This window comes from Polyergus mexicanus, unplaced genomic scaffold (genome assembly GCF_030449975.1).
Source record: "Polyergus mexicanus isolate NDT 795.1 unplaced genomic scaffold, iyPolMexi1.0 SCAF_2, whole genome shotgun sequence".
Lineage (NCBI taxonomy): Eukaryota > Metazoa > Arthropoda > Insecta > Hymenoptera > Formicidae > Polyergus > Polyergus mexicanus.
This window is the reverse complement of record NW_027223322.1, coordinates 40475-67588: the sequence shown is the minus strand read 5'-3', so window position 1 is coordinate 67588 and position 27114 is coordinate 40475. Positions and strand designations below refer to the sequence as shown.

The window sequence follows — 27114 nt, the reverse complement described above, 5'->3', positions numbered from 1 at the left end:
TATTACATAAAAAATAGATTATATTTTTTAACAAAATATTTAAAAGTTTAAAAACTATTTAAAAAATGCTGTAAAAAAATTAATTATAATCATCAAGTTGTACTTTAAAATCTTTGCATCTCCATTCAATCTCAATCCCATTTAGATTCGATTAATTCACGATGGAGATCAAAGGATCCTCCTGCTATTTAGCGTATCGTCATTTTTTATCCAGACGAACCGACGCCGAAGCGACTCGGCAAAGAGAGCTTCGCCGTCGTATAGCCAACGATCAACAATTGCAACGATGCTCAGATAGTCGTCGTTCCCCGCAAAAGTGTCTCCCTTCTGTAGGGGTAGTTTGGTCCAGATTGCTGCGAGGTGGGAGATGACGCCTGGCAGGGGTCGGCGCAGGCGCGTCATCGCGACGCCCGTCGTCGCGACGAGGCGCCGCATCAAACGTGGAGACTATAGGTTAAATCCTCCCGCTCCTCGTTTTTGTCGTTTTTCCGGCGTTGGCTCCTGATCCCGCCTTCAAAAGTGCCGCTGGACCAATCGGCGCCGGGCGTTGCTCGCCCGCTGCCTCCGACGGCACGGCAAGCACCACGACAACGGCGGCGGCGTCGGCGGCGGTGACGACGACAACGACGACGACGACGACGACGCCGACGTCATCCGCGAGTAACGGCGATTCGCCGCCGAGATCCCGGATCGGGACGCCGCAGACGTCATACGCCAATCTGACATCGACGAACGATCGTTCCGCTTACGCGTCAATATCGAAGCTGAGCAACGTCAATCTTGATAGCGCGCGAACGCAGTATCAGCTCGATTTCTCTTATCAAGTATCTTCTTACCTTGTACTTAGTGTCGGTCGTAATCGTGTCGGTCTAAATCACGCATCGTGAACCTTTTCAGGCTTCTTCGAAGTCGCCAAGGTGCTTTTCGCGTCGCTAATATCGGTGGTGATCACTGAATTGAAGAATTAAACGATCATAGATCGAATCGAGACAAGCGGTTCGAGACAAGAAATTTGGTGATCGTAGAGAGGGTGGAGAAGTCAGTGATTGCTTGGGAAGTGACTTACGTACCACAGTGCGGGTACGCTAAAACCTGGAATTATCTTAGGTAAGAGTTTCCAATGATCTTTAATGAGGAAGATAGAAAAAGAGAGAGAATGTGCGCGTGTGTATATAAACATAGAATATATTAAAAATTACTTTGAAAGAGGTGATGATCTATCTGTGATAATGATATGTCAAAACTATGCAAAATTTTTTAAGACTTAAGAAATTACAAAAAAAAAAAAAAAAAAAAAAATTAACAAATTTTTGCTGTAAATACATGGATATGATAAAGATTACTTTTTAATTGTTACAATAATTATTTTGGAAAAATTATTTGCGTCTCTCAATATTATTAGTTAAATCCAATTGATGATATTTTTTTATATAAATAAAAATCAAATAATTGGGATAAATTTTCTGGATCAAAAAAATAAATATGTGGTATCTTATATAGTGAAATTATTTGCTGTTTTATTTGAGAAATAAATCTTCAGTAAATAAACTGAAGTGGATTACGTATCTTTTTAGAGGAATAACTGCAACAAATTCGATAAGCTGCAAACAATAATGATAAAATTTTTGCATACATATGCTTTACATTTTACATTGAAAACGTTTAACTATATATGAAAAAGAAGTGTATCGATTTTAGCGCGTTTGATATTGGCCTGATAACGAATGATCGAGGAGGCACGATGAATGGGGCAGCAACAGTCACGGCCTCCGAAGATCATCAGCATCAGCACCAACAAGCGCAGAATGAAACAACGTCGGATCATCCACGGAGTCCTGCCAGTCCGCTAAGTGTTAGACACGGTGAGTTAATACGAAGAAAATATAAAAATGCGGAAAAAAATAACTTGAACTACACAGAGAGAGAGAGAGAGAGAGAGAGAGAGATACATACATAAAACTTTGAATTCATCAGACTATTTTTAAAAACCTTAAATATATTTTTGAGATTTATGTGGTACGCAAATCTTAAAAATCTAGGAAAAAAATTAAAAAAGGAAAGTTCAATTTTATTATGCTCAAGGTTTATATTTTTAATAGCTAATTATGAAACTATGCACATATTGAATATTTCATATTAACAACAATTTGAAAAACTATATAAGAAAAAGATTATATCGGTTGGATAGAATATGCGCAAATAAAGGATATTTTTAAACCTTACCTTTCATTATATAGGATCTATTATAGATTAATAGTGTGAGAGATTAACCTTCTTACATTCAATGTCGTTACGACATTTTTCTCGCGTCGTAATGCGTAATGTAATGCTTAAACTTGCATCAACGCGCGATTCCTCTTTCCCCGTTCGCGCCGGGTCAGCCGAGATTTGATTATTCTAATGGCATAATGTCGTTGCCTACGTACCACCCTCTTTTTCCACTTATCCCACCCCACAATGACTGTGACTCGTATAAAAGTCCGTCTCGAGGGTGAATCTGCGTGCGTTTTGCCCGTCGTGTCGCATCGTCTACCCTTAACGACGGAACGCAAGATGAGGAGATTCTTTGCCCATTTGATTAACCCTTCTAATATATGTACATATAATATTTTCCTCAAGAACTTAGCATGTAATTATTATACTTTCTAGTTTATTATATAAATTGTCTAGTTTACTATAGTATAAATTGTCATTAATATGGCTCAAACTCACAGATATGTTTTTTTATCAATTTAAAAAACTTATTGGTAACATTAAATATCTTTTCAAAGTTACATTAAAATCTTCTGAAAGTTCTATTTACAATAAAATAAACAATAATATCTTGTTATTTAATTAAATAATCAAATTAATTTGTATAAATAATAATAAATAATAAATAATTAATTTGCGAGAAAAATTTTCTTATCAGTTGCTTATATATAACTAAAAGTTTATTAAATTGAAATTGATTTTAAAAAAATATCTCTAAATTTTAATCGAGTAACTCGGTGACATTTCGTGCGAAATATTTGTAATTTCGTGAAATATATAATTGAATGATATATTTGACAATAATCTTGATTTCATTGTTTAAAAATTTTTTTAAATTACAAATATAATATAGAATCGTTAATGTTTATCCAGTCTTGTTTATTTCGTATGCACCGACGGATACGTCTAATTTTGCTCGACGACACATGCTTTCACAGTCATCGGTAAATTTTTGTTTATCAATTTCCATATTGTGACTTAAAACTTTGGCCGTACAGTTTGAACTTAAATAAACGGGAAGTATATCGAGTTTCTGCTGTTTTCTTCTCTCGTACGATTAGCGCATTGCATCTCATTCGGCTGTGGCATCAACCTGCACCTACTTAAAACAAATATCTGAAAGAAACAGCTGTTTAATTTCATTCTCTCGTCAACGTTAAACGTTGTTATGCTCCAACAATACATTATTTCAATAAGTCTTAATAATAATGAGATCTGTTTTTTCTTCCTAGTTTTTACAAAACAAATATAAATTTAAAAAATGTTAACTATCTTTTTAATTTGTATTATTTTTGTAGCAAAGAAATTTTTCATAATAAATCTTCGATTGCGTTCGATAACTCTCATATTTTATTGTATTTAATTTGGAACATTCTCCTTTGGATAGAAATGCAAGAAAAGCAAGAAACACTCTCCCTATCTCTTCGTCGTCGCATCCGATGCGCTAACGATTAGCCGAAATTAGCGAAGAGGAAAAAAAAAATTTTTTTCTTCTTTTTTTTTTTATCTTTTCAACTAGCTCAACCCCTGGCCCCACTCGCAACGATTCCCCTCACTTTTCCCGATGATCCCATAATGCGAGGGCGCAGGTGGCGCCTTGCCATCCGCCAGCATTGATATGCTAATGAAATTTGACGCCCCTGCTTTTGCGCGCGTTACTCTCGGTGCGGGTGGCTTATAGCGGGTGTGTATTCTGTATTGGACCGTCATTTTTCTCCTCTCGTTTAACCCCGCGCGGACGACAGATTGTACCGCGACAAGATTTGATTATCCTAATGCCGTAATTTGCGAATGCGTGTGCGTGCATGCGCGTTCTTAAACATCGTCTTTAACATATAAGCAATGAAACTGATATAAAAATGGGATACAATGGATTTATTATTATTACACTTTAATTAAGAAAAGCAATGGAAAATTTTACTATCAAGTAGATCAGGGAAATATTAATTATTAACAAAATGACTAGAAAGAAAAGATCGTCATAAGCCGATCTCGCGACGTTATCGTGAAATAAATCCTTCATCGTTTCCAAGATTGAATCAGCGCGTCAAGATATACTTCACTAGTAATCGACAGGATTATGGGGTGTATGTTAACGAGATTGAAAAGCCGGTACGCTTATACAAAGTCACGTGAGTTGAATTAATAAGATTGACACCGCATTCTGTATGTCCTCGACGTGATTTGATAACGATCGGGAGATGCGATTCAATCGTATTGTCCAAGTAACAAACGTATTGAGAAATAGTAAGAGAGCTCAGGAGGAAAAATGTGAAAAGAAATTTTGGCAATAGTAGGGTGTCTTCTTTTTCTGATGACGAAGTTACTACTCGATAGCTTCTGGGCACCCCACAAGAGATTCTCCTGTTCCTTTTTCCCGTCCCTGAAGGCTTACCAACTGGATCGCGGGGACAAACAGTATTTACATCGGAAAATGAGTTTGGGAAAAGCTCAGGAAGTAACGCTCTAATATAAATATTTATACCGAATGAATAGAGGAAATCGCGACGATTCCGCAGTAACGCAGTAACGGGTCGTCAATCTGCTGCAAAAAAATCATGTTTTAGTTGGAATTTTCAAAATCTGTTGCGTTCCTGTCCTTCTAGAGCTTTTTATATAATCGAATATAAATCTTAAAATCAATTAACATATAATTATAAAATTCTCATCTTAAATATTGTTATTTAGCGTGTATTTTCACATTTAAATACCATAATGAAATTTTATTTTTTATATAATCATGTCTTGTTCTAATTTTATCCGTGTATACGCGAGCATATTTATACCAATTAAATTTTATTTTTCACAAAAATTGCTATTGCATCTGACAATGAGAAAATTATGATATTAAAAGTTGAGATAGAAGATGAATTTTTCGAATACTCAAAATGTTGAAGAATATTGTCAACGAAATGAATAGATTTCGCGTTTCACAAAAAAATCGCGTGCGCTATGGCGATGAGCATCTGTGTTATTAACAAAATGCGATTTCGCTTCTCTGCTTGGCTCGACTTTATTAGTCACGCCGGTATTCTCAGTAAGGCACGAGATTTCGCTCGAATCGTGTGTATTTGTCGGTCGTCCCCGAATTCGATCGAAAACTCGTTCTAGCCTCGTTAATACCGCGGGGTCAAATAGGATCCGCTCGAAAATTACCATAAAACAGAACAATGTCAAAATAGAGACGATTCCGCGCGAAACAATTCCGCTGCGCATGGTTGTATAAATATAATTGCTATAAACCATCACAAATCACGCTTTCATATAGTCAATAGATAAAAATATATTTCTTATAATTTTTTTTTAATTTTATTTACCAAAAATTATTTATATTAACATTTCTTGGATAAAGCTAAATTCGATTAAAGTTAAATTATGTGTATTTCGTCAAAATAATACGATACAATATAATTATACATAGAGCTATATATACTACGCCAACAGATATTACATGTTAAAATAAATCTCAAAAATTATATTCATTCAAAAAAAGATCTCGAGATAGGTATTGTTATTAAATTCGATTACTATCATATAACATGAGGGTGACTTGTTATTATGACGCAAAGGGTAAGAGAATCCTTTAGAATCGTCTCCGTGTCGAGGGTTATGAGAGGATTTTGATTGCCAATTCGTGATGATATCGATCGGAAATTGAATAGGAATGACAATAAAGTAGATCGCGTGATTTTCGTGGCGGTCCATAACGATCGGGCGTTAAGTGAGCGTGCAGAATTATTTTATATGCGATCGTGTTCTTCGACCATTTCCATTCCGAAATCAATCAAGAATGGCGAGGGTCCTTCGATCTGTCCTGCTTAGGGTCGAATGTTCGGACGCGCGAAAGAGATTTCTGGGATTAAGTCGAAAATAACGGCCAACTGATCGGACGAAAACGCTGCTGGGCTGATCGCGAAAAAATGATATTTCGATCGTAAATCTCGGGCCTTTCATCGTACTGCTTGATTGTCAAAAAGAGCCGTTCTGCGACTGAAAAAAAAAGGAATAACCTTGTTAGATATTACATTTCAGTTGAAGCATTCGATTTTATGTTTTCTTCTTGATCGTGATTCTCCATTTCGCGAAAATTTATTTTGTTTTTCGTTTAAAATAAAATAATTATATGATATAATAAATAAATCACACATCAATTTACACACTTGTATAGAATTTTGTAAAAGTTTGTGATGTTCAAATTGTCATGCCTCTTTCTCTCATAGAAATGTATAGAATATAAATGTAATATAATTAAATTAATAGAAATATGTAAATATGTCATAAGTGTAATTCAGCTAAATTCAAGCTCGTTATAATTAAAATTATAATTAATAATCGCAGATAAGCGCGAGGTAGTAATTTAACAATCGAGCAATATTTTCAATTAAGTTACACAAGGGTCAAACTAATATTATTAACGATATGCTCATTTTACATTTGCATTTTACATTTGCAAATATATTTCTATAAATACGTTTAATAATAGTATACTAAATCTCGTTCGATGTTTTAGTCTGGCATGAAAAAATTTGAATTAAGCGTCAGATTATAATGATTTTCCCACTTTCAACGATCGCGATCTATTGAAAAAAAATTGAAGAAACCAGACGCTCCGTCAAAACATTCATTGAATTGCGGTTGCCGCAATTGTGCAAAGTCTGGAACAACGTTACGAGGAAAATAATTCGTGAATGTTGACAACGCATGCTGACACGTCAACCGGAAGAATGCGACAATAATTCAGCGCAAATTGCAAATGATCTCGATGTGATTTTTTTTCCTTTCGGAAGTTCACTCACCTAGAAAATTTTGACACCTGTATCGAAATCGCATATATTAACTTATGACTCCCTGTTTATTTTTAATTTTTTCGTTATCAAAGCAGGTCATTTACCGATAAAACGCGTGTTTACTTAACTTATTCTTTAAGTGCAACATCTTTCTGACACTTGGCTCGTTAATTTCATTCCGAGCTGTAACTTGTTGTAAGACTTCAAGATCTTATTATATAAAGTTTTGTATCTATGATAATATATATATATATATATATATATATATTATTTTAATCACACAATATTTTGATAAAATATCATAATTTATATCTATTCTTTTTCTTATCAAAGACTTCATGATGAAAATTACGAAATGGGCTCATCCACATATTACAGATTCCGGCGAGAGCAGTGTCATTTCGCCGGGCCTGCCTGAACGTTATAGTCCTCTGGGAGCGACCGGATCCACATCCAGTCACGATCCTTACGCCTCCCGATCGGTCCAGGAATGCCCGGTGCCGCTCTGCCGAGGAATACCAACGGACTTCCCTCTGGCCAGATCACCGTATCTAACCGCGCTCGGGAACGGCCACCCGCACTTACTCGGCCAGGTGCAGCATCAGCAACAGCAGCAACAGCAACAATCGCAGCAGTCGCAACACGGTAGCAAACCGCCGCGAAGCCTCGGACTAATATGCGTGGTCTGCGGTGATACCAGCTCGGGCAAACATTATGGAATACTCGCCTGCAACGGTTGCAGTGGCTTCTTCAAGAGGAGCGTCAGACGAAAGCTGATTTATAGGTGAGTTAAAAATGACTTTGATGACTAGATTGTAAGATATACCGTTGAAACGTCATATTAAGAAAAAGAGGGATTCCTAATGATCTTTTTCAACTTTAAATAAAATATCTCTTGAATTGTACGCATGCACGAACATACGCAACTGTATGCTTCCGCTGTAGATGCCCTAGATGAGCGCGAGTTGACTTAATTCAGGCAAAAGAGCGACTCGTCTGCCGCGCGTCTATTGTTATTATCGCACATCACACAGAGAATGAGAGAATGTGACTAGGATTAAAATTATTATTTATCCAACGATGTATCGACTCCTTAACGTAATTCTGTAGTTTATGCAGGTGATACATGGACATGTAATCGCGTTACTACAACGAATACAACTTTAATCGATCAAATTGTGAGATACGATTTTACGACACAAGAGATTACAAGAACAATATCGCAAGGCACGCGATTGGATAACGATATTAACTATCGTCACGGTCAAACGTGACGATAGTTCATCGACGCACTCGTTAACAGTCCGGCAACTCGATCCGCGACGGCGAAAGAATTGTAACATCGCGTATCGAGTCGGTTGGCTCTTTCGTGAATCGTCGGATTCGACGGCACGCTTTGCATTTCGATCACGCTCGCCCGCGCTCGTGTTCATTTTTCAAACGTGCGAGGGTTAATAGTTTGCGTATCGAGTGCTCTGTGCGCGCGCGGATCGAGCGGCACGGGACGATTCCGGCTTCGCGCGCGAGCGGGATCCGATGGAGATGGATGGCCGCTCCCGGGGGACGATAATAGTTGCTCGCTACCGGCTTTGCCACCGGCTCGGATACCCGGGTATAATTCGCCATCGGCGCGGCGACGGTGGGCTCTCGATGGGCCCCCGGCGGGTTCGACATTATGCCGTTCCCCGCGTTGCGGCCCCGGTATTAGGATGAGCCCGCTCGACTTGGCCCACACATGGCTCCGCTCGATGCTTAACTCGATATTAATCCCAAATGATACTAGCGGCAATCAATAGCATCTCCCTTCAATGTCGAGATATTCCACAATGTAAAAGTATTATTACAAGAAGGGGCCACTGTAAATCAGAAGCTTTACCATAGGTTGTTGCACATATACATATATCATTTATTTTTTAAATATATTGCTAATAAATACAAAATTAAAAGTTGTTGCTAAAAATCTTGCAGTTATAAATTCTACGATAAATTCGCAACTGATGAAATTTTAAAGTTAAAATATAATTGGATCTATTATTTGTATATTTATTTCGATGTATTATATATTTTTCCCTCTTCATGTGTATTATTATTGTTACTATAAGTTTTTCTAAACAGACATAAATCATTGCGCAAGTACAAATACTTATTTTAATAGTTTAATGTAATATCTGGTTTTTTGTCGTGTAAAGTGCCCGGCTATTTTATCATTACAAAAATTCGTAACAAAAATTGTTTTCGCTTTACGACGTTGCGGTATATTTTCTGTAGCATTTCATACAGATTCGAATATTCTTAATTTTCTTTGAAAGAAGAGAGAGAATGGATGTTTATTTGCTCGACCCGACCGGATCTGTATTTATATTTATGCGGAATGTTCTCTCCTTATCAAATGTTTGTTAACGGAAGCGTCGAATCTCAAGTCTTATACGCGCAACATAATGTATAATCTACATTGCAATTCTCGTGTTTATTATCCTTTAATAACTATGCCGGAAAAGAATACGTCACATATTACGATTGAAAGGCTGAAAAAATCTTTTGAAAGAAAAGAAACACTTTCTACATAATAGAAGACGTATAAAGTAATTCAATGATTCGACTTCAGAGACGTCGATGTATTTAACATTTCGACTTAATATACATATATTCATCAGAGTAATAAAAATAATAATCGAATTACCGTGAACAAGCGAACAAAATTAATACACGCAAAAATAAGAAGTTTAAAAAGGATGTTTAGCAAAAGATATTATCTCTCTTAAAATTTTCGTGCGTTGAATGCGACGAAACAGAAGGAAGGAAGATGCGGCCATTGTCATTCGAGTAGCGACATTTGCGTGCAGAGTTCAAGTGCGAGCCCCGCGGGAGCCCGTGCGAACATTTCGGTCGCTCTTATCCACGCACGATGCACTTAATTGCATCTAACCGATCCGTGAGGATTTGCGCTAATCCGGCGATTGTGGACGGCGCGCCACGCCGTCGTAGCGCTTCGCGTCGGGACGCATCTGTCGCATCTCGTTCCCCTCCGCGGGTAATTGGTTATCTGTGCGAAGGCTCTTCAATCTTTTACCGCGTTATAGCCGTTCGACGGGAGCGAAAACGGCCTTCTATCTCTCTCTCGTTCTCCTCCTATTTTCACAAACGATGAAATTAAATATCGCCCGCCAATACAGATTGCCAATATTCGTGCAATTTATCTCATCACAACAAATATTCGACAAAATTTATAATTAATTTTATAGAGCGAAAAATAATATTATATTTTTTGCAAGTAATATCAGAAGCGATAAAATGAATTTTTTTATTATCTCTGAATGTCTTAGAATTTTGATAAAAAATCTCTTATTTCACAACACGCATCATAAAACTCCCAGAATATTAAAAAAAAAAAAAAATGCAGAAACTATGATTATATAATACATTGTTTAAAAATATCTTACATAGATATATATATATATATATATATATATTTTTTCTCCATTTATTAACTTTGCATTTTATGATTGTTATGAAATGATAGTGCATAATAAAACGCAAATTTTGTCGATTTAATCACATCCGTCATCACTCATTATCCTTCCCGCAAAATACACTTCTCACGCGCGGATTAATAGCAGACGCTTCCGAGATCTTTTCTGGCGGTGGCTGCCCGTTGGACCGCTGCGCTGTTAGCGCGATTTTAACAAATGTCAGTCACAAGGAACCGAGCGCTATCTTGTCCTGAGGCGATGTAACACGAAGGGCCCGAAAACCGAACTGGTCCCCCGGTACGGTGTCGCCCTGCCAGCGGGGGGTCCGTCGTGCAAATTGATTTGCGTTCACACCCCAGCGGATCCGCAGGGCGCGAGACCAATCCCCCCGCCCCCCTCCCGCGCGGGCCCCCTCCTGCATTCACCCTTCAGAACCACATCGTACATTTATTTACGCATCTCTCTGTTCTACGAGCGGCTCCGCGGCATTGTTCGCCTCATTGAATTACCGGAAGCATGTGCTGCCGGTTATCACGCCCGTCGGATCGCCCTACTTCGCGTTGTCGGATGCAGGCTGGATGCGATAAATGTGTGTTGTTTATTGACGGTGTCGTCGGCGAAGCGGCAGGCTCGCTGTAACCCTTTAGCCGATAGGCCTCTGTTAAACGATCTTTTTCATGTAATGTGATGTTATGAATGCTAAGATAAACGACATGTACTAAGCCATGTAATTCATCGGAAAGAATTATAAATAATTAGTGCAAAAATAGAGCTTCATTATTATGTTATCTATTATACTAATACAGAACATAAAAGTGAAAGTTTATAATCTTTTGAAAGTAATCCGCTTCTTACATTATATTAAATTCTAGTTTTAACCAGTTGAAAATTTTTTCAACGATATACGACAGAGATCTGGCGAGTTCGTCAACTCATTCTTTGCGGCGATCAATCGATCCTTGACGATGACATTTCATCAATGATCAATCGTAACTCCGTAGCTCTTGTCCCTCGCGGAAAGTTGACGAAATTCAGTCGCACTTGTCGGAAATCCGGGGTGCGCACTCTTCGGGAGATGGTGTTAAATTCGATTACTTTCATTGTTGGGCTAACCCGGTTATCCCTCCGAGCTGGCTAACGTAAAGAGGCGAACCGTCCGGGGTCACGTACCTTCTTCTTATCCCTCTTAATCTCGTCCAATCCAGCGACAGCGTCCCCGCAACTTCATTCCTCGGCCTTAAAGGTGTCCTATTTTCCTTTTTTTATCGCATAGCACAAGATATAAAAATCACTATGGTCCGAACGAGACCGGAAAATTTTTGCACGTTGCCAAGTGTCTTGCCAAGCAGGATTAAAAATATATATTAATGATTTTTTTTCTAACAAGTTAATATAATACAAATATAGAAGTGTATTTTAAAAGTCTATTTTTTTCTTAAATAAAATAAATCATTAAAACAAGCTTCAAGTGTAAGAAATATCGTAGAAAATTCTAAGTATTGAAAGAGAAAGATTATGCGTTAAATATCTTCCCATAAAAAAATGGGAGAATTTTTTAATATATAATAAAATATCATATTAAACACGTATGTGAGCGATACATGTTTTTGTGCAGATGTCAAGCTGGTACCGGAAGATGCGTCGTGGACAAGGCGCATCGAAATCAGTGTCAAGCTTGCCGCCTGAAGAAATGTATGCAAATGGGAATGAATAAAGATGGTGAGTGATAATATATATATATATCTCCAACTAATTTGAGCGTAAATAGTTCGCATATAGAGACTAGATTCAAAAATGATTACACTCCTCATCGGCTAAAGAGAATCAATATGATGTATAAGAGCATACAAGAAAGATTTTTTATAACTTGTAAAATTACAGTTTTTAGCATTTATAAATTGAAAGTTTCGATATAAAAAATTTCACTATACAATAACATAACTTTTATAAAGAATCATAACGGCTGCGAAAAAATATAATGATTAAAATAATTAAAGTTTTTTCGATTATTAAACGCTAAGATATAATTTATAAAACAAAATTTCATTTTTTTCAATTCGATCCTTGTGCAATATATAATTGTGTGCATTGTTGTGAGAAATGGGAATTAAAATTCCACCATAAAAATTCGTGTCATGCAATAAATTTCGCATATCGACGGATGCAAGTGTCGTTTTCACCGGATAAAAATCGCCGGTCGTCGCGTTGTTGTGCGCGATTCGATTCAATCGGGAGGATCATCCCCTGCGACATCGAGTTCGGCAATAAGAAACTTATCAGCGGAACGACGCCGAGAGCCGAGGGGAGGGCGCGAGGAAGGAAGAACGAGAGAACAAGACGGAGAGGGACAGGTGCACGCCCGTGTCTCGCCGGGAGGCATTAAGAGTTGAATCGGAGGCTGTTCGGAGCACACAGCCAGACTTCCGTTCGTCCCGCCTTTATCCAGTTATTTATGTTGCGAACATAAAGGGCCCTCCGCCCGAATTCCGCCACCCCGCCGCTGATTGATTCCGGCATTACGGCTCGTACTCACGAAAATGGATAATCCGCCGGATCCATAACTCCCATTCGGCGACAATGTCTTCGAAACTTGCGATATGGGATCTCAATATTTCGCGACAGTGATCGACGGAATGATACTTACACGTCGTTCTGATCGATCGATCGACTGAGGAAAATCTTTGATGTGTATTTGGTGAAAAAAATTATGAAATTAGATTTTATCTGATTTTACAATTCAATTCAATTGACGAAACATTGAAACAACCTAGATGTAGAAAGGCATAATAATAATTAAAGAATACGAAATGTAAATATAAATCTCAATCACAGAGATACCAATATAATCGGAAGCTCTGAAATCACACAGAAAACACATAAATCAACACGTAGTTAAATTCTCACAGTTCTTCGGAAGTTGTTGCTCTTCGGACTTTTACACGGAGAAGATGACTGAAATAATTACAAGAACACATTACCGCACGTGGAAGACACGTTCTCGTGTCACAAGCGCCAAAAGAAGAGAGATTTGTGTCGTCCGCCGTGCTTTAATAGATGCGCGATTAGGGCACTCATTGTCGCCGACGTGTAACGCGAACACAATTTTTCCCGGCTTCCCTTTTACCACGGGCACGCGCAGTAATTTCGTAATAATAAAAAGCGTGTCGGCTCGCTTTACCTCCGGCGTGCAGCCTGCTGGGCGGCTTAATGGGGTCCTCTTGCTTCGTCGAGCCTCCGTTTCTTCTCTCCCTCTCTCTCTCTCTCTCACTCTCTCTCTCTCTCTCTCTCTCTCTCTCTCTCTCTCTCTCTCTCTCTCTCTCCTCGTCGTTCCCGTTGTTCTCGCGGCGTGTCTCTTTCTTGCACCAGAAGAGATAAACGCCCCGTGCATTCTGTTTCTGTTTAATTTGCATGCACCTCGCTGCGAGAGGCCGTCCTGCTTTTTGTCCCCTCTTTCCTCGACTTCTTCTTCGCTCGTTTAACTGACGAGCGTGCCCGTTTGTTCACTGATGCATGTAGGGTCCTGTTATTTTTACTTGATCCTTAACTTGAATAGATCTTAACAATTTCATATTCTTTGAAAAAATAAATCACGGTGCAAATATCATAATAAAAAAGTAAATAAATAAGTTTAGAAGTTAGCCTTTTTCAATGCATTATAAATTTTTAATTGCAATGTCAAGAGGTGCAATTTAAAGATCTCTTCGACTATAGTAATCGACGATTTACGCGTTAATGGTCCTTAATACTTTCGCTCATATCCATAAATATAGTTTCATTGTTATCCCGCAATATCCACCCTCGTGTAACGTTTCTAGCGCGAATTCTCGCACCAAGGCATGCAAATGTTCCCGTGCAGATTGTTTCTCTCATTTGCATGGTGGCCGCTCCGCGGGAGAGACGCACCCTTTTCGCGCGTCATTCGCTCGTCTCCTTCGTTCTTTCTGGCACCGCGTCTCCGCCGGCAAAGTCGCAAACGGGGAAAGCAATAGGTGATCGAGGGTCATGAAACGAATCTCCGCTTGCACATCGGGCGGTCGGCCGCACGTTGCATACGTTTATTTCCTCCAATTAACCCTTCGAGATTCGTCGAGGGCCACGCGACCGTCGCTAACGACCGCAGTGTTTACGACGATGACAACGACGGCGACGACGAAGAGAACGAGCGCCGTCGTCGTCATCGTTGCGTCGCGGCGAATCGCACGAGCGTGAGCACGCAAATGCGCTTGATTGGCTCGAATGAATAAAAATTAACTAACCCTTGCGCGCCCCCTCTCCCCTCTCCCCTTTTCCCTTCCCCCGATCGTTTATTTCTACACAAGATACAGTTACGGGATATTTATAGAAAAAATGCGATACACAGAGGATGTCCTCGCGACTCTTTTTTGTTCCGGATTAGTATATATCGAGTGATTTTTTAGGCAGATCTATCTTTGCGGAAAAACGGACTTTACTTTACACGATAGATAATTCTAGAGCAATACCGTAATAAAAACTATACCGCATTGATGATCGGTGAATGAAACTTTCGGGTGGCCGCGTTGTCTATTGCAAACAATAAGCGTAACGTGGCTACTGCGTGCCCGTTAAATTCACGCGTGTCAGACGCAGACTGCCGGCGTGACGTAACGTGGCGTTACGTGAGTTTGACGAGAGGGCGGCAGACAACCGCTCGCTCGCTCTGTCGTTCCCCCGTAAATCCGGCGGTACCGGGGAGTGAAGATGGGAAAATCGACTAATATTTCAATAATATTTCAATCATCCGCGAATTCGACAGTCTCGACGAATGACACAATGCTGTTATTGTTCGCCGATTGCATCGCCGTTTTCAATATCCCTTTCCCGTTCGAGAGAGAGAGAGAGAGAGAGAGAGAGAGAGAGAGAGAGAGAGACATTGCCGTTTCCCGAAACAAAGAAAGAAAAAAAAGAGCGATTGAACGAAATGATGAATATGCATTGTAAAAGCTTTACTATATTGTTCTCTGATTTTTCTCGATCAGACGGATGAAAAGCTATTCGGTTTTTAACGAAATACGAGCTTTGCCGGTATCACGCTCGTTCTATTCATCCTATTGTTACATAATAAACGATATACAATAAAAAATACAGCTCTAGCTTTATACCGCAGTATTGCAGCAAGCGTTTCGCATAACGGCACTCTTATCTGTGAAAAACTTATTGCGTCAACAAATTGCGTAAGCAGGAAAGAAATATATTTACGATACGCGACCTATGCGATCTCGCGGAAAACATATTAAAGAAATACGTTATTTATCAAAGTAATTTGCGCGAATGACACAGAATATATATCGCGCGACTATGTTATTTGTAGATATAATTGATATATGGGCAAGTTCGTATTGTGACTTATCGCAATTTGCGATAACCGATGACGATTCAATGATTCAATGAACTTAAGAGGAAGATATTATGATCGTTGCACTTGCGAAAACACTCGCCGCGCCGATCGTCGATCAAAAACACCGAACCTGCTGTAACTCCTCGCTATAAATTCATTAATTATAAATGATCCGCGATTCTATGCGAAAATCAATAATCAAAATATTGTACATCGAAATGTATCTTCTTTGGATTATTAATTTAAAGAAAATATTAATTTTATAATGTTACAAAAGATATCGCAATTTTTAGCAATTGTGAAAGTTAAGACGTACTTGTCCATATATTCTTCGACATCATAAATGGTCATATATATTTATAAACACGACAAGATCGTGATATTGCAGCTGTCCAAAATGAACGTCAGCCGAGGAATACTGCCACCATTAGACCGGAAGCACTCGTCGAGATGGACCAAGAAAGGGCGCTGCGCGAAGCCGCCGTCGCCGTAGGCGTCTTCGGGTAAGTGATAACTAATTTCTCGCTTCTCTTTTTGCGATTTTTTATTATCTCCGATTTTTATTCCTCATCATTGTATCTATAATTCTTTTTGGAAAAAAGATATAAATTATTAGCATTACAAACCAAATAAAAGAAGAACAGAATAAAGTAAAATTTTATCAAGGAATAATAATTAACAGACCGAAAACCATTAATTAATATACCGGCAATTGAGACGCAATCGCGCGAATTAATATCTCAAGAAATAAGTCCGAAGCTTTTAAATGCGATTATCGATGGAAAGGGCAAGGATGTTGAGGATGTATTCACGTCGAGAGAATTCTATTAAATTTCAACACTTGGGGCTTGGGGCTACTCTGACCAAACTTCAATTATCTTGATCGCTAATTAATTTATGACTAATAAGTGCAATATTTTGTTAATATGGATGAAATTTATTATTTTTTGTTAATATATTGGGGGGAAAAAGATTAAATTAGAAACAATAAATTATGCGGCTGAAAATTTTGCTGTAATTTTTTTTTGCAAAAAAAAAAGAAAAATTTTTTTCTGTTAATCGACGATTGAATTAATGGGAGTTTGGTCCAAGTGGCCCTTAGACACGGTCGATTAGAGCGGCAGGCGACGGAGGCGACGATCGATAGTCACCTGTCGACGGGTGCAGCGACAGGAGCAACAAGGGCCGACGACGTTGTTGGCACGTTTGATCTTGTGCTGCACACCAGGCTTACCTTTCGCCGTTGTGAGCGACACGCCGAGCGTGATCTATCATGAAAAATTACCTTTGACTAGCAGCCCGAGTATGCGTAGCGTTTTTCAGGTAACCGGCTGCCCAGATTGGAACTAATAGAAAATCCATAGAGTACCAAGGGGTGAACGTTAAAAGCGACAGGCCGGCGCCGGCGTCCCGACGCCGGCACAGCGCGTCGTCTTCGGCGAGTTATTACACCGCGCTCGTTACACAAACGCGATCAATCCCTTCGCGATACACAAGCGATAGTCACAGATTAATTCAACGGGGAGAATCCATCCCTCTCGTCGTATTCTAAAATATTTAGGAATCTTAAGGATTCGGAATAAAAAACGCAACAGAATCGAAAACAAAAGATTCTCGTTGATATACAATATATCAGTTAATATATTAAATATGTTAATTTTGTGGAAAAATTATACTTTAGCTCAGGATTTTATGTTCTCTCTTTTTATATTCGCGTAATTGATATACAATACGATTAATTTAAAATAGTTTGGTGAGTACAAAGAATGGTAAAGTTAGAAGAGTATGTCATTAAGAAATAAATGCGTATCTGTGCGACAGCTCGCAGCTTCGTATTTACGTAATTGAGAGAGAATATATAATAAAACAACTTATTGCTTTAACTATTTGGTTCAGCGCAACAATTTTGATATGAATCACGATCGTTTCTAATAAAATCAGCAATTCGATTATATGAACATGAAATTTGGAGAATCGCATTAGGAGAAAAACGTGTATAAAAATCATCAAAGATATTAGAAGTTACAATTATATATTGTACAAATGAATATTGATTCAATATTCATTTGTACATGTGTGATTATACTTGCCATAAAATTATAAATTTTAACAAATTATAATTCAATGTAAAATCCGAAAATGATGAGAATTAAACACATCACCAAAAAAAAAAAAAAAAATTATTTTATTCGTTATTCGCTGCAAGAAATTTGAACGATGAGTGGTTCTACGGAAATGATAAATGATATTTATTCCATGTATACACAATAGCGCGCTAAGAAAAATGTGGCTATAAACGGATCGGAACGTCATACGTTCCTCATCGGGCGAGCGATCGATCTCGCGTCGTCTTCGAGATTATGCACTTCGTCGATTACCCAGAAGCGCTAACCGTTTGCGCTATTCTTAACCCAGTAATTATCTCGATTCCCTATTTCAATAAGCAATTTCTTGCATCACGTCACGTCCATTCGTCACTTCCATTTTGCTCCGAAAATATTCGGCGATTCAATGCAATTCGATAGAATTATGAATGCATTTTCTACGAGATTCAGGTCAGCGTCTCGTAATGACAGATTATAAAATAACCGCACGATTAAGTAGATTTTCTAACAGATAAAAACGAGCCATTTCTGGATTAATTTTTCTCACCATTCTTTCTCCAATTTCGCGATGCAGTCTTATCGAAAGATGGTAGTAATTATTTACTTGTCAAACGATATAAAAAGTATAAAAGATATCTATTAATAAATATTTAAAAAACATCTCTTACGGCGTTTTTATGGCGTCACTTAGATTTATGACATTCGAATCGAACTACATAAAAGTATAAAAGACATCTATTAATAAATATTTAAAAAGGAGCTTCTACGATGTTTTTACGATGTGTCACTTAGGTTTATGACATTCGAATATTAAATAAATATTTATATAAAGAAAAGATCGTGCTACAGTGCTACAATGGAGATACTTTTTGCGATAATGTAGATATGTAGAAATATGGCATGTATGCGCGCGTGCATTCTCTGTGTGCACGTAGTGTATAATATATGTATAAAATACATATCCATATATTTTATGTAAAGTCTCTCCCCGTATAAAGACTCTACACCGCGCCTTTCGCGCGCAAACTATCGAATTCGACCGATCGATCGATGACTAGCAAAAGTCAAGCACGGCCTCGCCGCTAACGATACTCGCGAAAATTGCACGGGCCCTTTCGCCGGGCGATATCGGCTTCGTATCGACGTCGCGACGACGCCGATCGCGCAGCACGTTATTCTCCGGACACTCGCCAATCTTCTTCTCGAGGTGCGTCGCCGGAATCGGCATAATAGATCTCACATCGCTCTCGGACTTGACGAGCTTCCGCGCGCTGTCTACGACGTGCGATACACGCGGCGATTCGATAACCATCTTGTAACCTCTCTTCAGGTTCTCCGATTTCGTCTGCCTGATGATGGATACTAGCCGTCGCTTGATGTCCGTGCTCGCGATTTGCTGCGTATTTAGCTGCGTCTGATCGAACGGATGTTTGGCGACATTCTCTAGCAAATCTAAGAGCCGGTCAAAGGATAGGCATATCTCGTCCAAGGATTGCTGACTGATCAGTAGGCAGCCGTTGGTCTCGATCTCCTTTTTCTTCAGAACGTCTTTCAGCATAGCTATGTCATTTTGCGCCGATCGTAGGTTCGCCTCAGCGGTCTCGCGACACACGCGTTCTTCGACGAGCAGAAGGTCGACCCGCTTGGTCTCATCCAGGAGACGATTGTGTTCCGCTTGAGCTTCCGCCAGTTGCCTGAGGATACTCTGAATTTCTTCTGGATCGTCCACGCTTTGCGTGCCGACGTCCACTTTGGTCGAATCGAAGCTTCTCAGGCTCGTTTCTTCGGAGCGTTGCACGATGTCTTTATATTCCGGTGTTGTCTTTGAATCCTCGCGATCGGCACGATTCACCGCGGATTGTATCCGGGACTGAAGGTTCAAGTGAAGGGAGACTTTGGGTACCGTTTGTATGCTGCCGATTGTCCGCGATCGGATCAAATTGGATCGTTGCTGAGTAATGTCGCGAACCGGCGGCGAAGACGGTCGGATCTTTATCTTCGATGGTGGAAGCGGCTTTGGAATCGTCCTCCTCGGAAGAATTGCCTGGCACGGTCTTTTCGCGTATGTAGTGAAGGCACTTCGCGCTCTTGAGAATTTCGCGGTGTCTTCATTCTCGTTGCATCTTCGAGTACCAGCCGATACGGTTCTTTTGTCCTTTGGCGCCAATCCCATCCACTTGTATTCCGACTTTCCCTCGACGTCGTTTTCTGCCAACCTCCTCATCACCTCCGACGCAAGTTCATCATTCAGGTTTGCGTTCTTCCTCACATCGAGCACTGCCAAGGTATTATTATGATCGAGTAGGTTTAGCAGATCCCCGCCGATTTGATCCGTCAAACCGCAGTGTTGAAGATCCAGCGCTTTCATCCATAAGCTATCGCGTATAGCCTCGATCATCTCTGTTACGGCACAATTGCCTAGATGCGGATTATCGTTCAGAATCAATCGACGTAATCCTGGCATTGCCTCGAAGTTGGGCTCGCGATATCTCAGCGACTGTTTCCAGGTGTCGTGATAAAGCGCTAGTTTTTGTCTGGAGAGCGCGGATGCTAACGGGCCACCGCTACTTGACGTGAGGTCGCAGTGACTGAGATTCAACGACCTCACGCTACGATTGTCCGCTATCGTTCGGCAAATTAATTCGCAGCCGGTGTCGCCAATGTAGCAACGTCGTAGGGACAGATGGTATAGAGTTTCTGTTCCCGACAGACCGACACAGAGCACTGCAATGCAATCCGGAGGAAACGGGATGCCCTCGAGTTCCAAATGCGTGAGGCTGGACGAATTTCTCACGCATTGGCCGACGCTCTGCGATAGCCATTCCAACAAATAACGCGTGAGAACCACCGGGGCCTTACCCATCGCTCGCGCCTTATCCTCGGAATTCACCTCTTCTAACGGTTTACGGCATTGATACCTAATGGACATGGATGCGGACTCTTGTATCTTTGACAAGCTCGAAAACAGTGAGGATAAACTATATTTTGTTTTCTAGAGTAATTTTTTTCCCCGAGATATTTAATTTAATAATAAAAATTTAAAAAAAATTAAAATTAAAAAAAATGGAAATTCTTTCAAGAAGCATAGATAATGTAATCGGTAAACATAATCGGAAGTCACAGTCAAATTTACATATTTTATCATATGTATAATTCATTAACATTAAAAATTAATCTAACACTGCCAAATTTATCAGTAAAAAATAATGACAAAACCTTATATAAAAATCAATCGATTGGTATCAAAGAAATAAATAAACAATGTGAAAATATATCAAAATAATAAATTAAAAATATACATGTGTATTCCACATCATATCTATCAAATATCATATAATCAAAGTAACTTTGAGTAACTTAAAAAATTAGTTTAACGTCTTTAAATATATCATTTAAAAATGGCTCGTATAAGAATCAATTGAGAGTCATAAAAAAAAAAAAAAAAAAAACAGACAATAACAATGAAAATATCAATGCAATCGGTTATTTTGCAACCTGCTGTGCACGCTAATCGATTTGAGTGAGCGATCGAGGGAAAGGGAGTTCAAAATCGGGCCCCAATCGTCCATCTTGACGCGATCGGTGGTAAAGTCGAGGCTGTGCGGTAGGGTGACACATATAACCGGCAACGGTCGTAATCGTTGTTGCTTGCAAAGTTCCATATAGCAGCTGGCGAAGTTCCTGCCGGCCGGGATCGTCATTTTCCGCGGCGAAGCCGGCGCGGCCGCATCCATCTTCCGTCGGCGTCGCGACGGAATTTCACCCCCGAGAGTCGTAATGTTGCCGGTGGTCTCGCCTCCAGAATTATGAACAGTCTCGGCCGCTGTTGTAAATCGGCGCATTATCAGATCCGCTCTCTCATCGCTTGGTATAACGAGCCTTGTTTTTAGACATTTAAACGGAGGCCAAAATATTCTTGAAAAAGACGATATATATCTTGAGAAATTACCTTCGGCGTTGTTGCTTCGCCCGTGGACTAACCGCGATCTCACCGCGAAACGTCATCTGCACTACTAGATTTGGAAGAGATTGCCGAGTTGCGAGAAAAGATTTCGTCGAAAGGGCTATTTTTCGAAAACATCGACGGCTTTCCTTCTCGATCGCAATCGCTATACGGCGGGCCTACCTACCCGAGATCTACGTAAAATTTCCGCTACGCGGAACACGACGAAACCTACAAACGAAACTCACACGGGAGCGGACTGAACATCGTCGCTTGCGATTATTTCGCTCTGATTTATTTCACTCTGATTTAGCCAAATCGAGTTTGCATTTGCTAAATTTTAACGTGATACTTTATAATCGCATGAAACTGACTTCGAAATGGACATGTATTGTAAAAAGGAACAATATAAAAAAAAAGTCATTCTTTTTTTACCAAAAAAAAAAAAAAAAAAAAAAAAAAAATTAATAATGTTATTCAAAAATAAATAATGTTTAAATGTCTCTTTTTAAACTTTTTAAATTTTCATATTTCTATAGAAATTAAATAATTACATATAATCATTTTTTTATTATTCAGATATTTTAATCCTTTCGGCACATTAATTGTTTCTCAGACCGCCAGTCTCTCTAGCTATGGCAAGATACACTACGCCACTACCTCTGCCCACAGTCGCACCGACGACAAACTCTACGAATAATGCAGCAACACCACCTCGACAAGACAACGAGGACGGTATGCATCTTGTACATTTCGAATAATTGTTATGCTGAAAAAAATCATTAATTTTCTTTCACATATATATATTGTAATAATAATTTTTTATAAAAAAGGTGACATGCATACACGCATATATTTTTATAAATTTCAGCAAGAAAAGCATTATATAAATAAATATATAATTTAATATGCACAATATTTGTTTTATTCTATTAAAGATATGTAAATCTTTTTTTTAATGATCCTCTTAATTCAAATTTCCATGGAAATTTGCATCAGCGCCATTCACGGTTTAATCGCTTGCTATTATCACAACTGTCACAAAAAGTATACATAAGATAGAAAAGAGTTTTATGTTTAAATAGGTAACGCATCCGAGGATAGTATAGATGTAACGAACGAGGAGCCATTGACACCTCAACGAAGCGGATGCGCGCAGCTTCCACCAATACTCCCGTCATTATATTCACCCGCGAGTGCCGAAACGGTCTACGAGACCAGCGCAAGGCTGCTCTTCATGGCCGTCAAATGGGCGAAGAATCTTCCCTCTTTCGCTGGTTTGCCATTCAGAGATCAGGTGATGCTTATCAAATTTACGATTACAACTCACAATAAATTTAACATATATATACAGGGTGTCCCGCAACGTGATGCCCACAAACTGAAACTGTGTATTCTTTTTGTCATTTCAAGTCAAAAAGTCTTAATTGTATAAATGGTACATACAATATTTTTTGTAATGCCTATTATTTCCGCGCCACTAGTGCGGTGAGTCATAAAGGTGCTTTTCTCGCATTAGTGTGAGAAATAACTATTTTTGCATTTTTTCGCTATGACTTCGAAACAAGCGATTTTAGGGCATATGTATATTAAGACTTTTTGATTTTGAATGACACAAAGAATACACAGTTTCAATGTGGACATCACGTTAATAACGCATTTTTATTTCATCATTTATTTCGATGTCGATGAATGATACGTGATCGTGGCAAGAAGTTGTCGAGAATTAATGTCAGCAAACGATATTGAGCAGCGCGATAAATAAAAAATACAAATGATACATATTTATATAAAAAGAAAAAAAAATTTTTTAAATTTTGCTATATATAAATACTAAATCTAATTATAATAAAAATATCAAGAATATTTTTTAGATACAATTAAAATCTAAAGATTAAAAGTCTGATTATTATGCTAAATATGATTATAATAAAGATGTCGATAAATATAATATTGTAATAATTAAGAATATTATAATAAAGAATAACAGAAAAATTCAGATGTAATTAAAATGGCGAAAATATAGAGAGATAATAATACACTAATTTTTAAATAAATCATAAATATTTCGATCGATCGTGGTTTAGGTAATATTGCTGGAAGAGGTCTGGTCGGAGCTGTTCCTTCTCAATGCGGTTCAATGGTGTCTGCCACTCGAATCGTCGCCTCTCTTCAGCGCTGCCGAATTGACGGCTCTGACCCTTTCGCCGCATCCGCATCCGCACTCGGGACTACACCTACAAACTACTACGGGAAAACCTAGTCAAGTAGCAGCGGATGTCAGGCACTTGCACGACACCCTGCAGAGATATAAAGCGGTCATGGTCGATCCCGCGGAATTTGCCTGCATGAAGGCTATAGTTCTCTTCCGCCCAGGTTAGTGACTTTGGATATGTTTTATACATGCATAACATGTAATGTAAAGTATATATAATTTGTATCTTTGTTATAATTTGTACTTTTATTATAAAATATATTTCAAAATTTAATTACAAACTATTTTCTCTTTATTTCTGCTTCTCTCTCTCTCTCTCTCTCTCTCTCTCTCTGTTGCTTAAAAAAATTTACTTCTAAACTTAATTTCTTTAAAAAAAAGCATAGTCCCAATAATATATCTGCGCTTAATTATTCAATTTCGCAAATTGGCGCGATATTCTGTTGCAGAAACTCGCGGCTTAAAGGACTCTAGTCAAATTGAGAATCTGCAGGATCAGGCACAGCTAATGTTGGGACATCACGCGCGCGCTCAACAGCCGAATAGCCCGGCCCGTTTTGGCAGGTTGCTATTGCTGCTTCCGTTGCTGCGAATGGTTCCGGCTGCAAGAGTGGAACTGATTTATTTCCATAGGACTATCGGCAATACACCAATGGAAAAAGTCCTTTGTGACATGTACAAAAACTAAAAATTATCTCGGACATTAGAAGATTCCCCGAGAATTATAAATTGCCACTATGAAATTGATAACGTGAATTAGAATGCAGAATCCAAAAGATTTGGCGCTAGAACAAGGATTTACGGAAGACGGAATCAATCACCGAAGATGGACAGCAAAGACTGGCAAACGAGACTCTCCTAAAAATGTAAGAATCAAAGAGCAAAAGCGCGCGCGCGCTTTGTTCCGATGCGATCAGGCCTAAGGAGCAAGTCCTAAGTCCCTTCGAGATGATCATAAGATAATAAATTCGATTGGCAAGTATTCCTACCGTACAAACGCGAGGCACAGAAAGAATGGCGTCGCTAACGAATAAAACGGCAACTAAAATCGAACGAGGGACACTCAATCGCGGCGTAAATATACACATATAGACACATACATATAGTATATGTATTTATTTATTATAGACATATATATATATATATATATATATATATATATATATCGGGCGTTAGGCTCGGCACGTTGACAGAGCATTTTTTTTCGTTTCTCGTAAGAAATCGATTCGAAAAATCCGAAAAACAAAGATATTTTGTTTCTATATTTTTCTTCTCTTTAATACCTTGACTTACATTCGTCGTGACATTACCGAGTTAGAGAGGAAAGTGACGGGAGCGATAAACACATGTAACTTTATGATTCGTAACTTTATTAAAAATATGTGATGCAGGATTCAATTATTTTATGGAATATATGTTCGTAAAATCACAGTGAAATTGTTTGAAAAATTGACGCAATTAAAATATTCTTTTCTTTTTTTACACGTGAACAAATTTATGTATCAGAGATATGATTAATAAATCGTGGCGAGAGAGAGAGAGAGAGATATATATATATATATATATACATATATACATATATTATAAAATCTGAATTAAATTACATTTGGAAATTACTCAGGCAGTAATATAAATTCATAAAATTTAATGTTGCATAATATGATTAATGAAAGTAATCTGACCCACGAAGGTGTGTGAGGAGTTAATTTTTTTCAGCGCTGTAAATGGATGCTCGTCCGCACTTTCTCTGTATATTTCATGTTGTGATACTATTCGCTGTAAAAGTCTACGTATTCTCAATCGGTGATATGTATTGTAACGATTACTTGTAATAAAAGTAAATCTGATTAATTCGCCTACCATCACTGTCTTATGTTACTCTAATTTATTTTCACATATTATTTTAGACTACATACAAATTTTTTCAATATTAATCAAACCTAAGTTATTCAAAAAGATTATCTTAATTTTGAATAAATATATTTTAACTAAAAATATCGAAAATAATATTAACGTAAACGCCAATTATATAAGTACAAATACATATATATACAGCAAAATAAAAAATCGTACACAGTAGAAAATCACACAAAAGATTATAAAATATATTTTATAAATAAAATTGTGCAAAAGATTATATATACGACAGACAGATTAATCTAAAACAAAATATTCTAACAAATTTAATTTTTAATTATCCGCAAAAAGAAGTTGCGGGGATCCAAGTATAGAATCCTTCGAGTAGAGCCAAAGTTCAGAGATTGCCGATGTATTTGACAAGGGGGTGGATTTAGGATGCGATCCCCTCGATACGCAATTTGACTTCGGTCGCAACGCAACGATGTATATCCGCATCCCTGCAATCCCCGTCATGGTGGTTGTTGCATAAACGTACATATTTATTTATCACCGCATAATCCCTGACTTCCCCTGCCGACGAGGGTTTTGCCACACGGCAGTTCGACGGTCCCCGGCGGAATTACCCCCTCAGCCGCTTATAAATTACATCGGGGCTCGAGCGAGGTTTAAGAGCCTGCTTAAGTTGTCAAAGCAATCGGGGAGTTAAACGCCCTGGCGCCGGGGGTGAGTGTCCTTAATGCCTTTTCGAGCGGATTCATGAAACGCGCGGAGTCAGGCGGCGAACCGCGGAGAATAATTGGGGAAAGCAAGTAGATTCCATTCCTCTGAAGTTTTGAAAGATAAAAATAGCGTCGGACAAACTTTGACTAATAAGTATATTTTTAATATTATACATCTCTATTATACATGATTTTTTTTAATGTAAAGCTTGTATTTTCAATGTTTTGTTGGTGCACTCTCTCAGAAAGGATTTCTGATAACGAGACAAAAAATATTCTTGACATATTTAATCGTATCACAACCTTATGCGGTATAAAAATAAAACAATTTTAAATTAAATCAATAATTCCTTTTCTTCTCTCTCGAATTAAGTAAGATTGTCTTACTATCTTGAGACAAGAGTAA

The 27114-nt window shown here is 38.5% G+C and overlaps 3 protein-coding genes across 4 annotated transcripts; 2 read left to right on the top strand and 1 right to left on the bottom strand.

The window, feature by feature from the left end:
* The first annotated feature begins 367 nt into the window (after nt 1–367).
* On the top strand, nt 368–887 carry LOC138941361 (uncharacterized). Its single transcript, XM_070310947.1, has 2 exons — nt 368–393; nt 521–887. The coding sequence occupies exons 1-2, from the start codon at nt 368–370 to the stop codon at nt 885–887; spliced, it is 393 nt and encodes a 130-aa protein (XP_070167048.1).
* Nucleotides 691–25929, top strand: LOC138942506 (photoreceptor-specific nuclear receptor). 2 transcript variants are annotated; one of them, XM_070312763.1, is made up of 9 exons: nt 691–1107; nt 1699–1862; nt 7419–7824; nt 12126–12229; nt 16255–16369; nt 22531–22649; nt 23000–23211; nt 24002–24290; nt 24579–25929. In XM_070312763.1, exons 2-9 carry the CDS (start codon nt 1742–1744, stop codon nt 24815–24817), a joined length of 1605 nt encoding a protein of 534 aa, XP_070168864.1. In that variant the 5' UTR covers nt 691–1107; nt 1699–1741; the 3' UTR covers nt 24818–25929. The 2 variants fall into 2 exon arrangements, with proteins under 2 accessions (XP_070168864.1, XP_070168855.1); XM_070312754.1 differs by having other exon boundaries at nt 16240–16369.
* On the bottom strand, nt 19026–21672 carry LOC138942520 (centrosomal protein of 78 kDa). The gene is made up of 2 exons (XM_070312773.1): nt 21467–21672; nt 19026–20889 (listed from the first exon to the last, which is right to left on the bottom strand). The coding sequence occupies exons 1-2, from the start codon at nt 21670–21672 to the stop codon at nt 19026–19028; spliced, it is 2070 nt and encodes a 689-aa protein (XP_070168874.1).
* Nucleotides 25930–27114: the final 1185 nt, after the last annotated feature.

Coding starts and splice junctions, on each gene's coding strand:
- LOC138942506 (XM_070312754.1), top strand. CDS start 1,742: ATGAATGGGGCAGCAACAGTCACGGCCTCCGAAGATCATCAGCATCAG. Junction 12,230..16,239: donor AATGGGAATGAATAAAGATG/GTGAGTGATAAT, acceptor AAACACGACAAG/ATCGTGATATTGCAGCTGTC. Junction 22,650..22,999: donor TCGACAAGACAACGAGGACG/GTATGCATCTTG, acceptor ATGTTTAAATAG/GTAACGCATCCGAGGATAGT.
- LOC138942520 (XM_070312773.1), bottom strand. CDS start 21,672: ATGACGATCCCGGCCGGCAGGAACTTCGCCAGCTGCTATATGGAACTT. Junction 20,890..21,466: donor TCGATTAGCGTGCACAGCAG/GTTGCAAAATAA, acceptor CATGTCCATTAG/GTATCAATGCCGTAAACCGT.
- LOC138941361 (XM_070310947.1), top strand. CDS start 368: ATGACGCCTGGCAGGGGTCGGCGCAG. Junction 394..520: donor CCTGGCAGGGGTCGGCGCAG/GCGCGTCATCGC, acceptor CGCCTTCAAAAG/TGCCGCTGGACCAATCGGCG.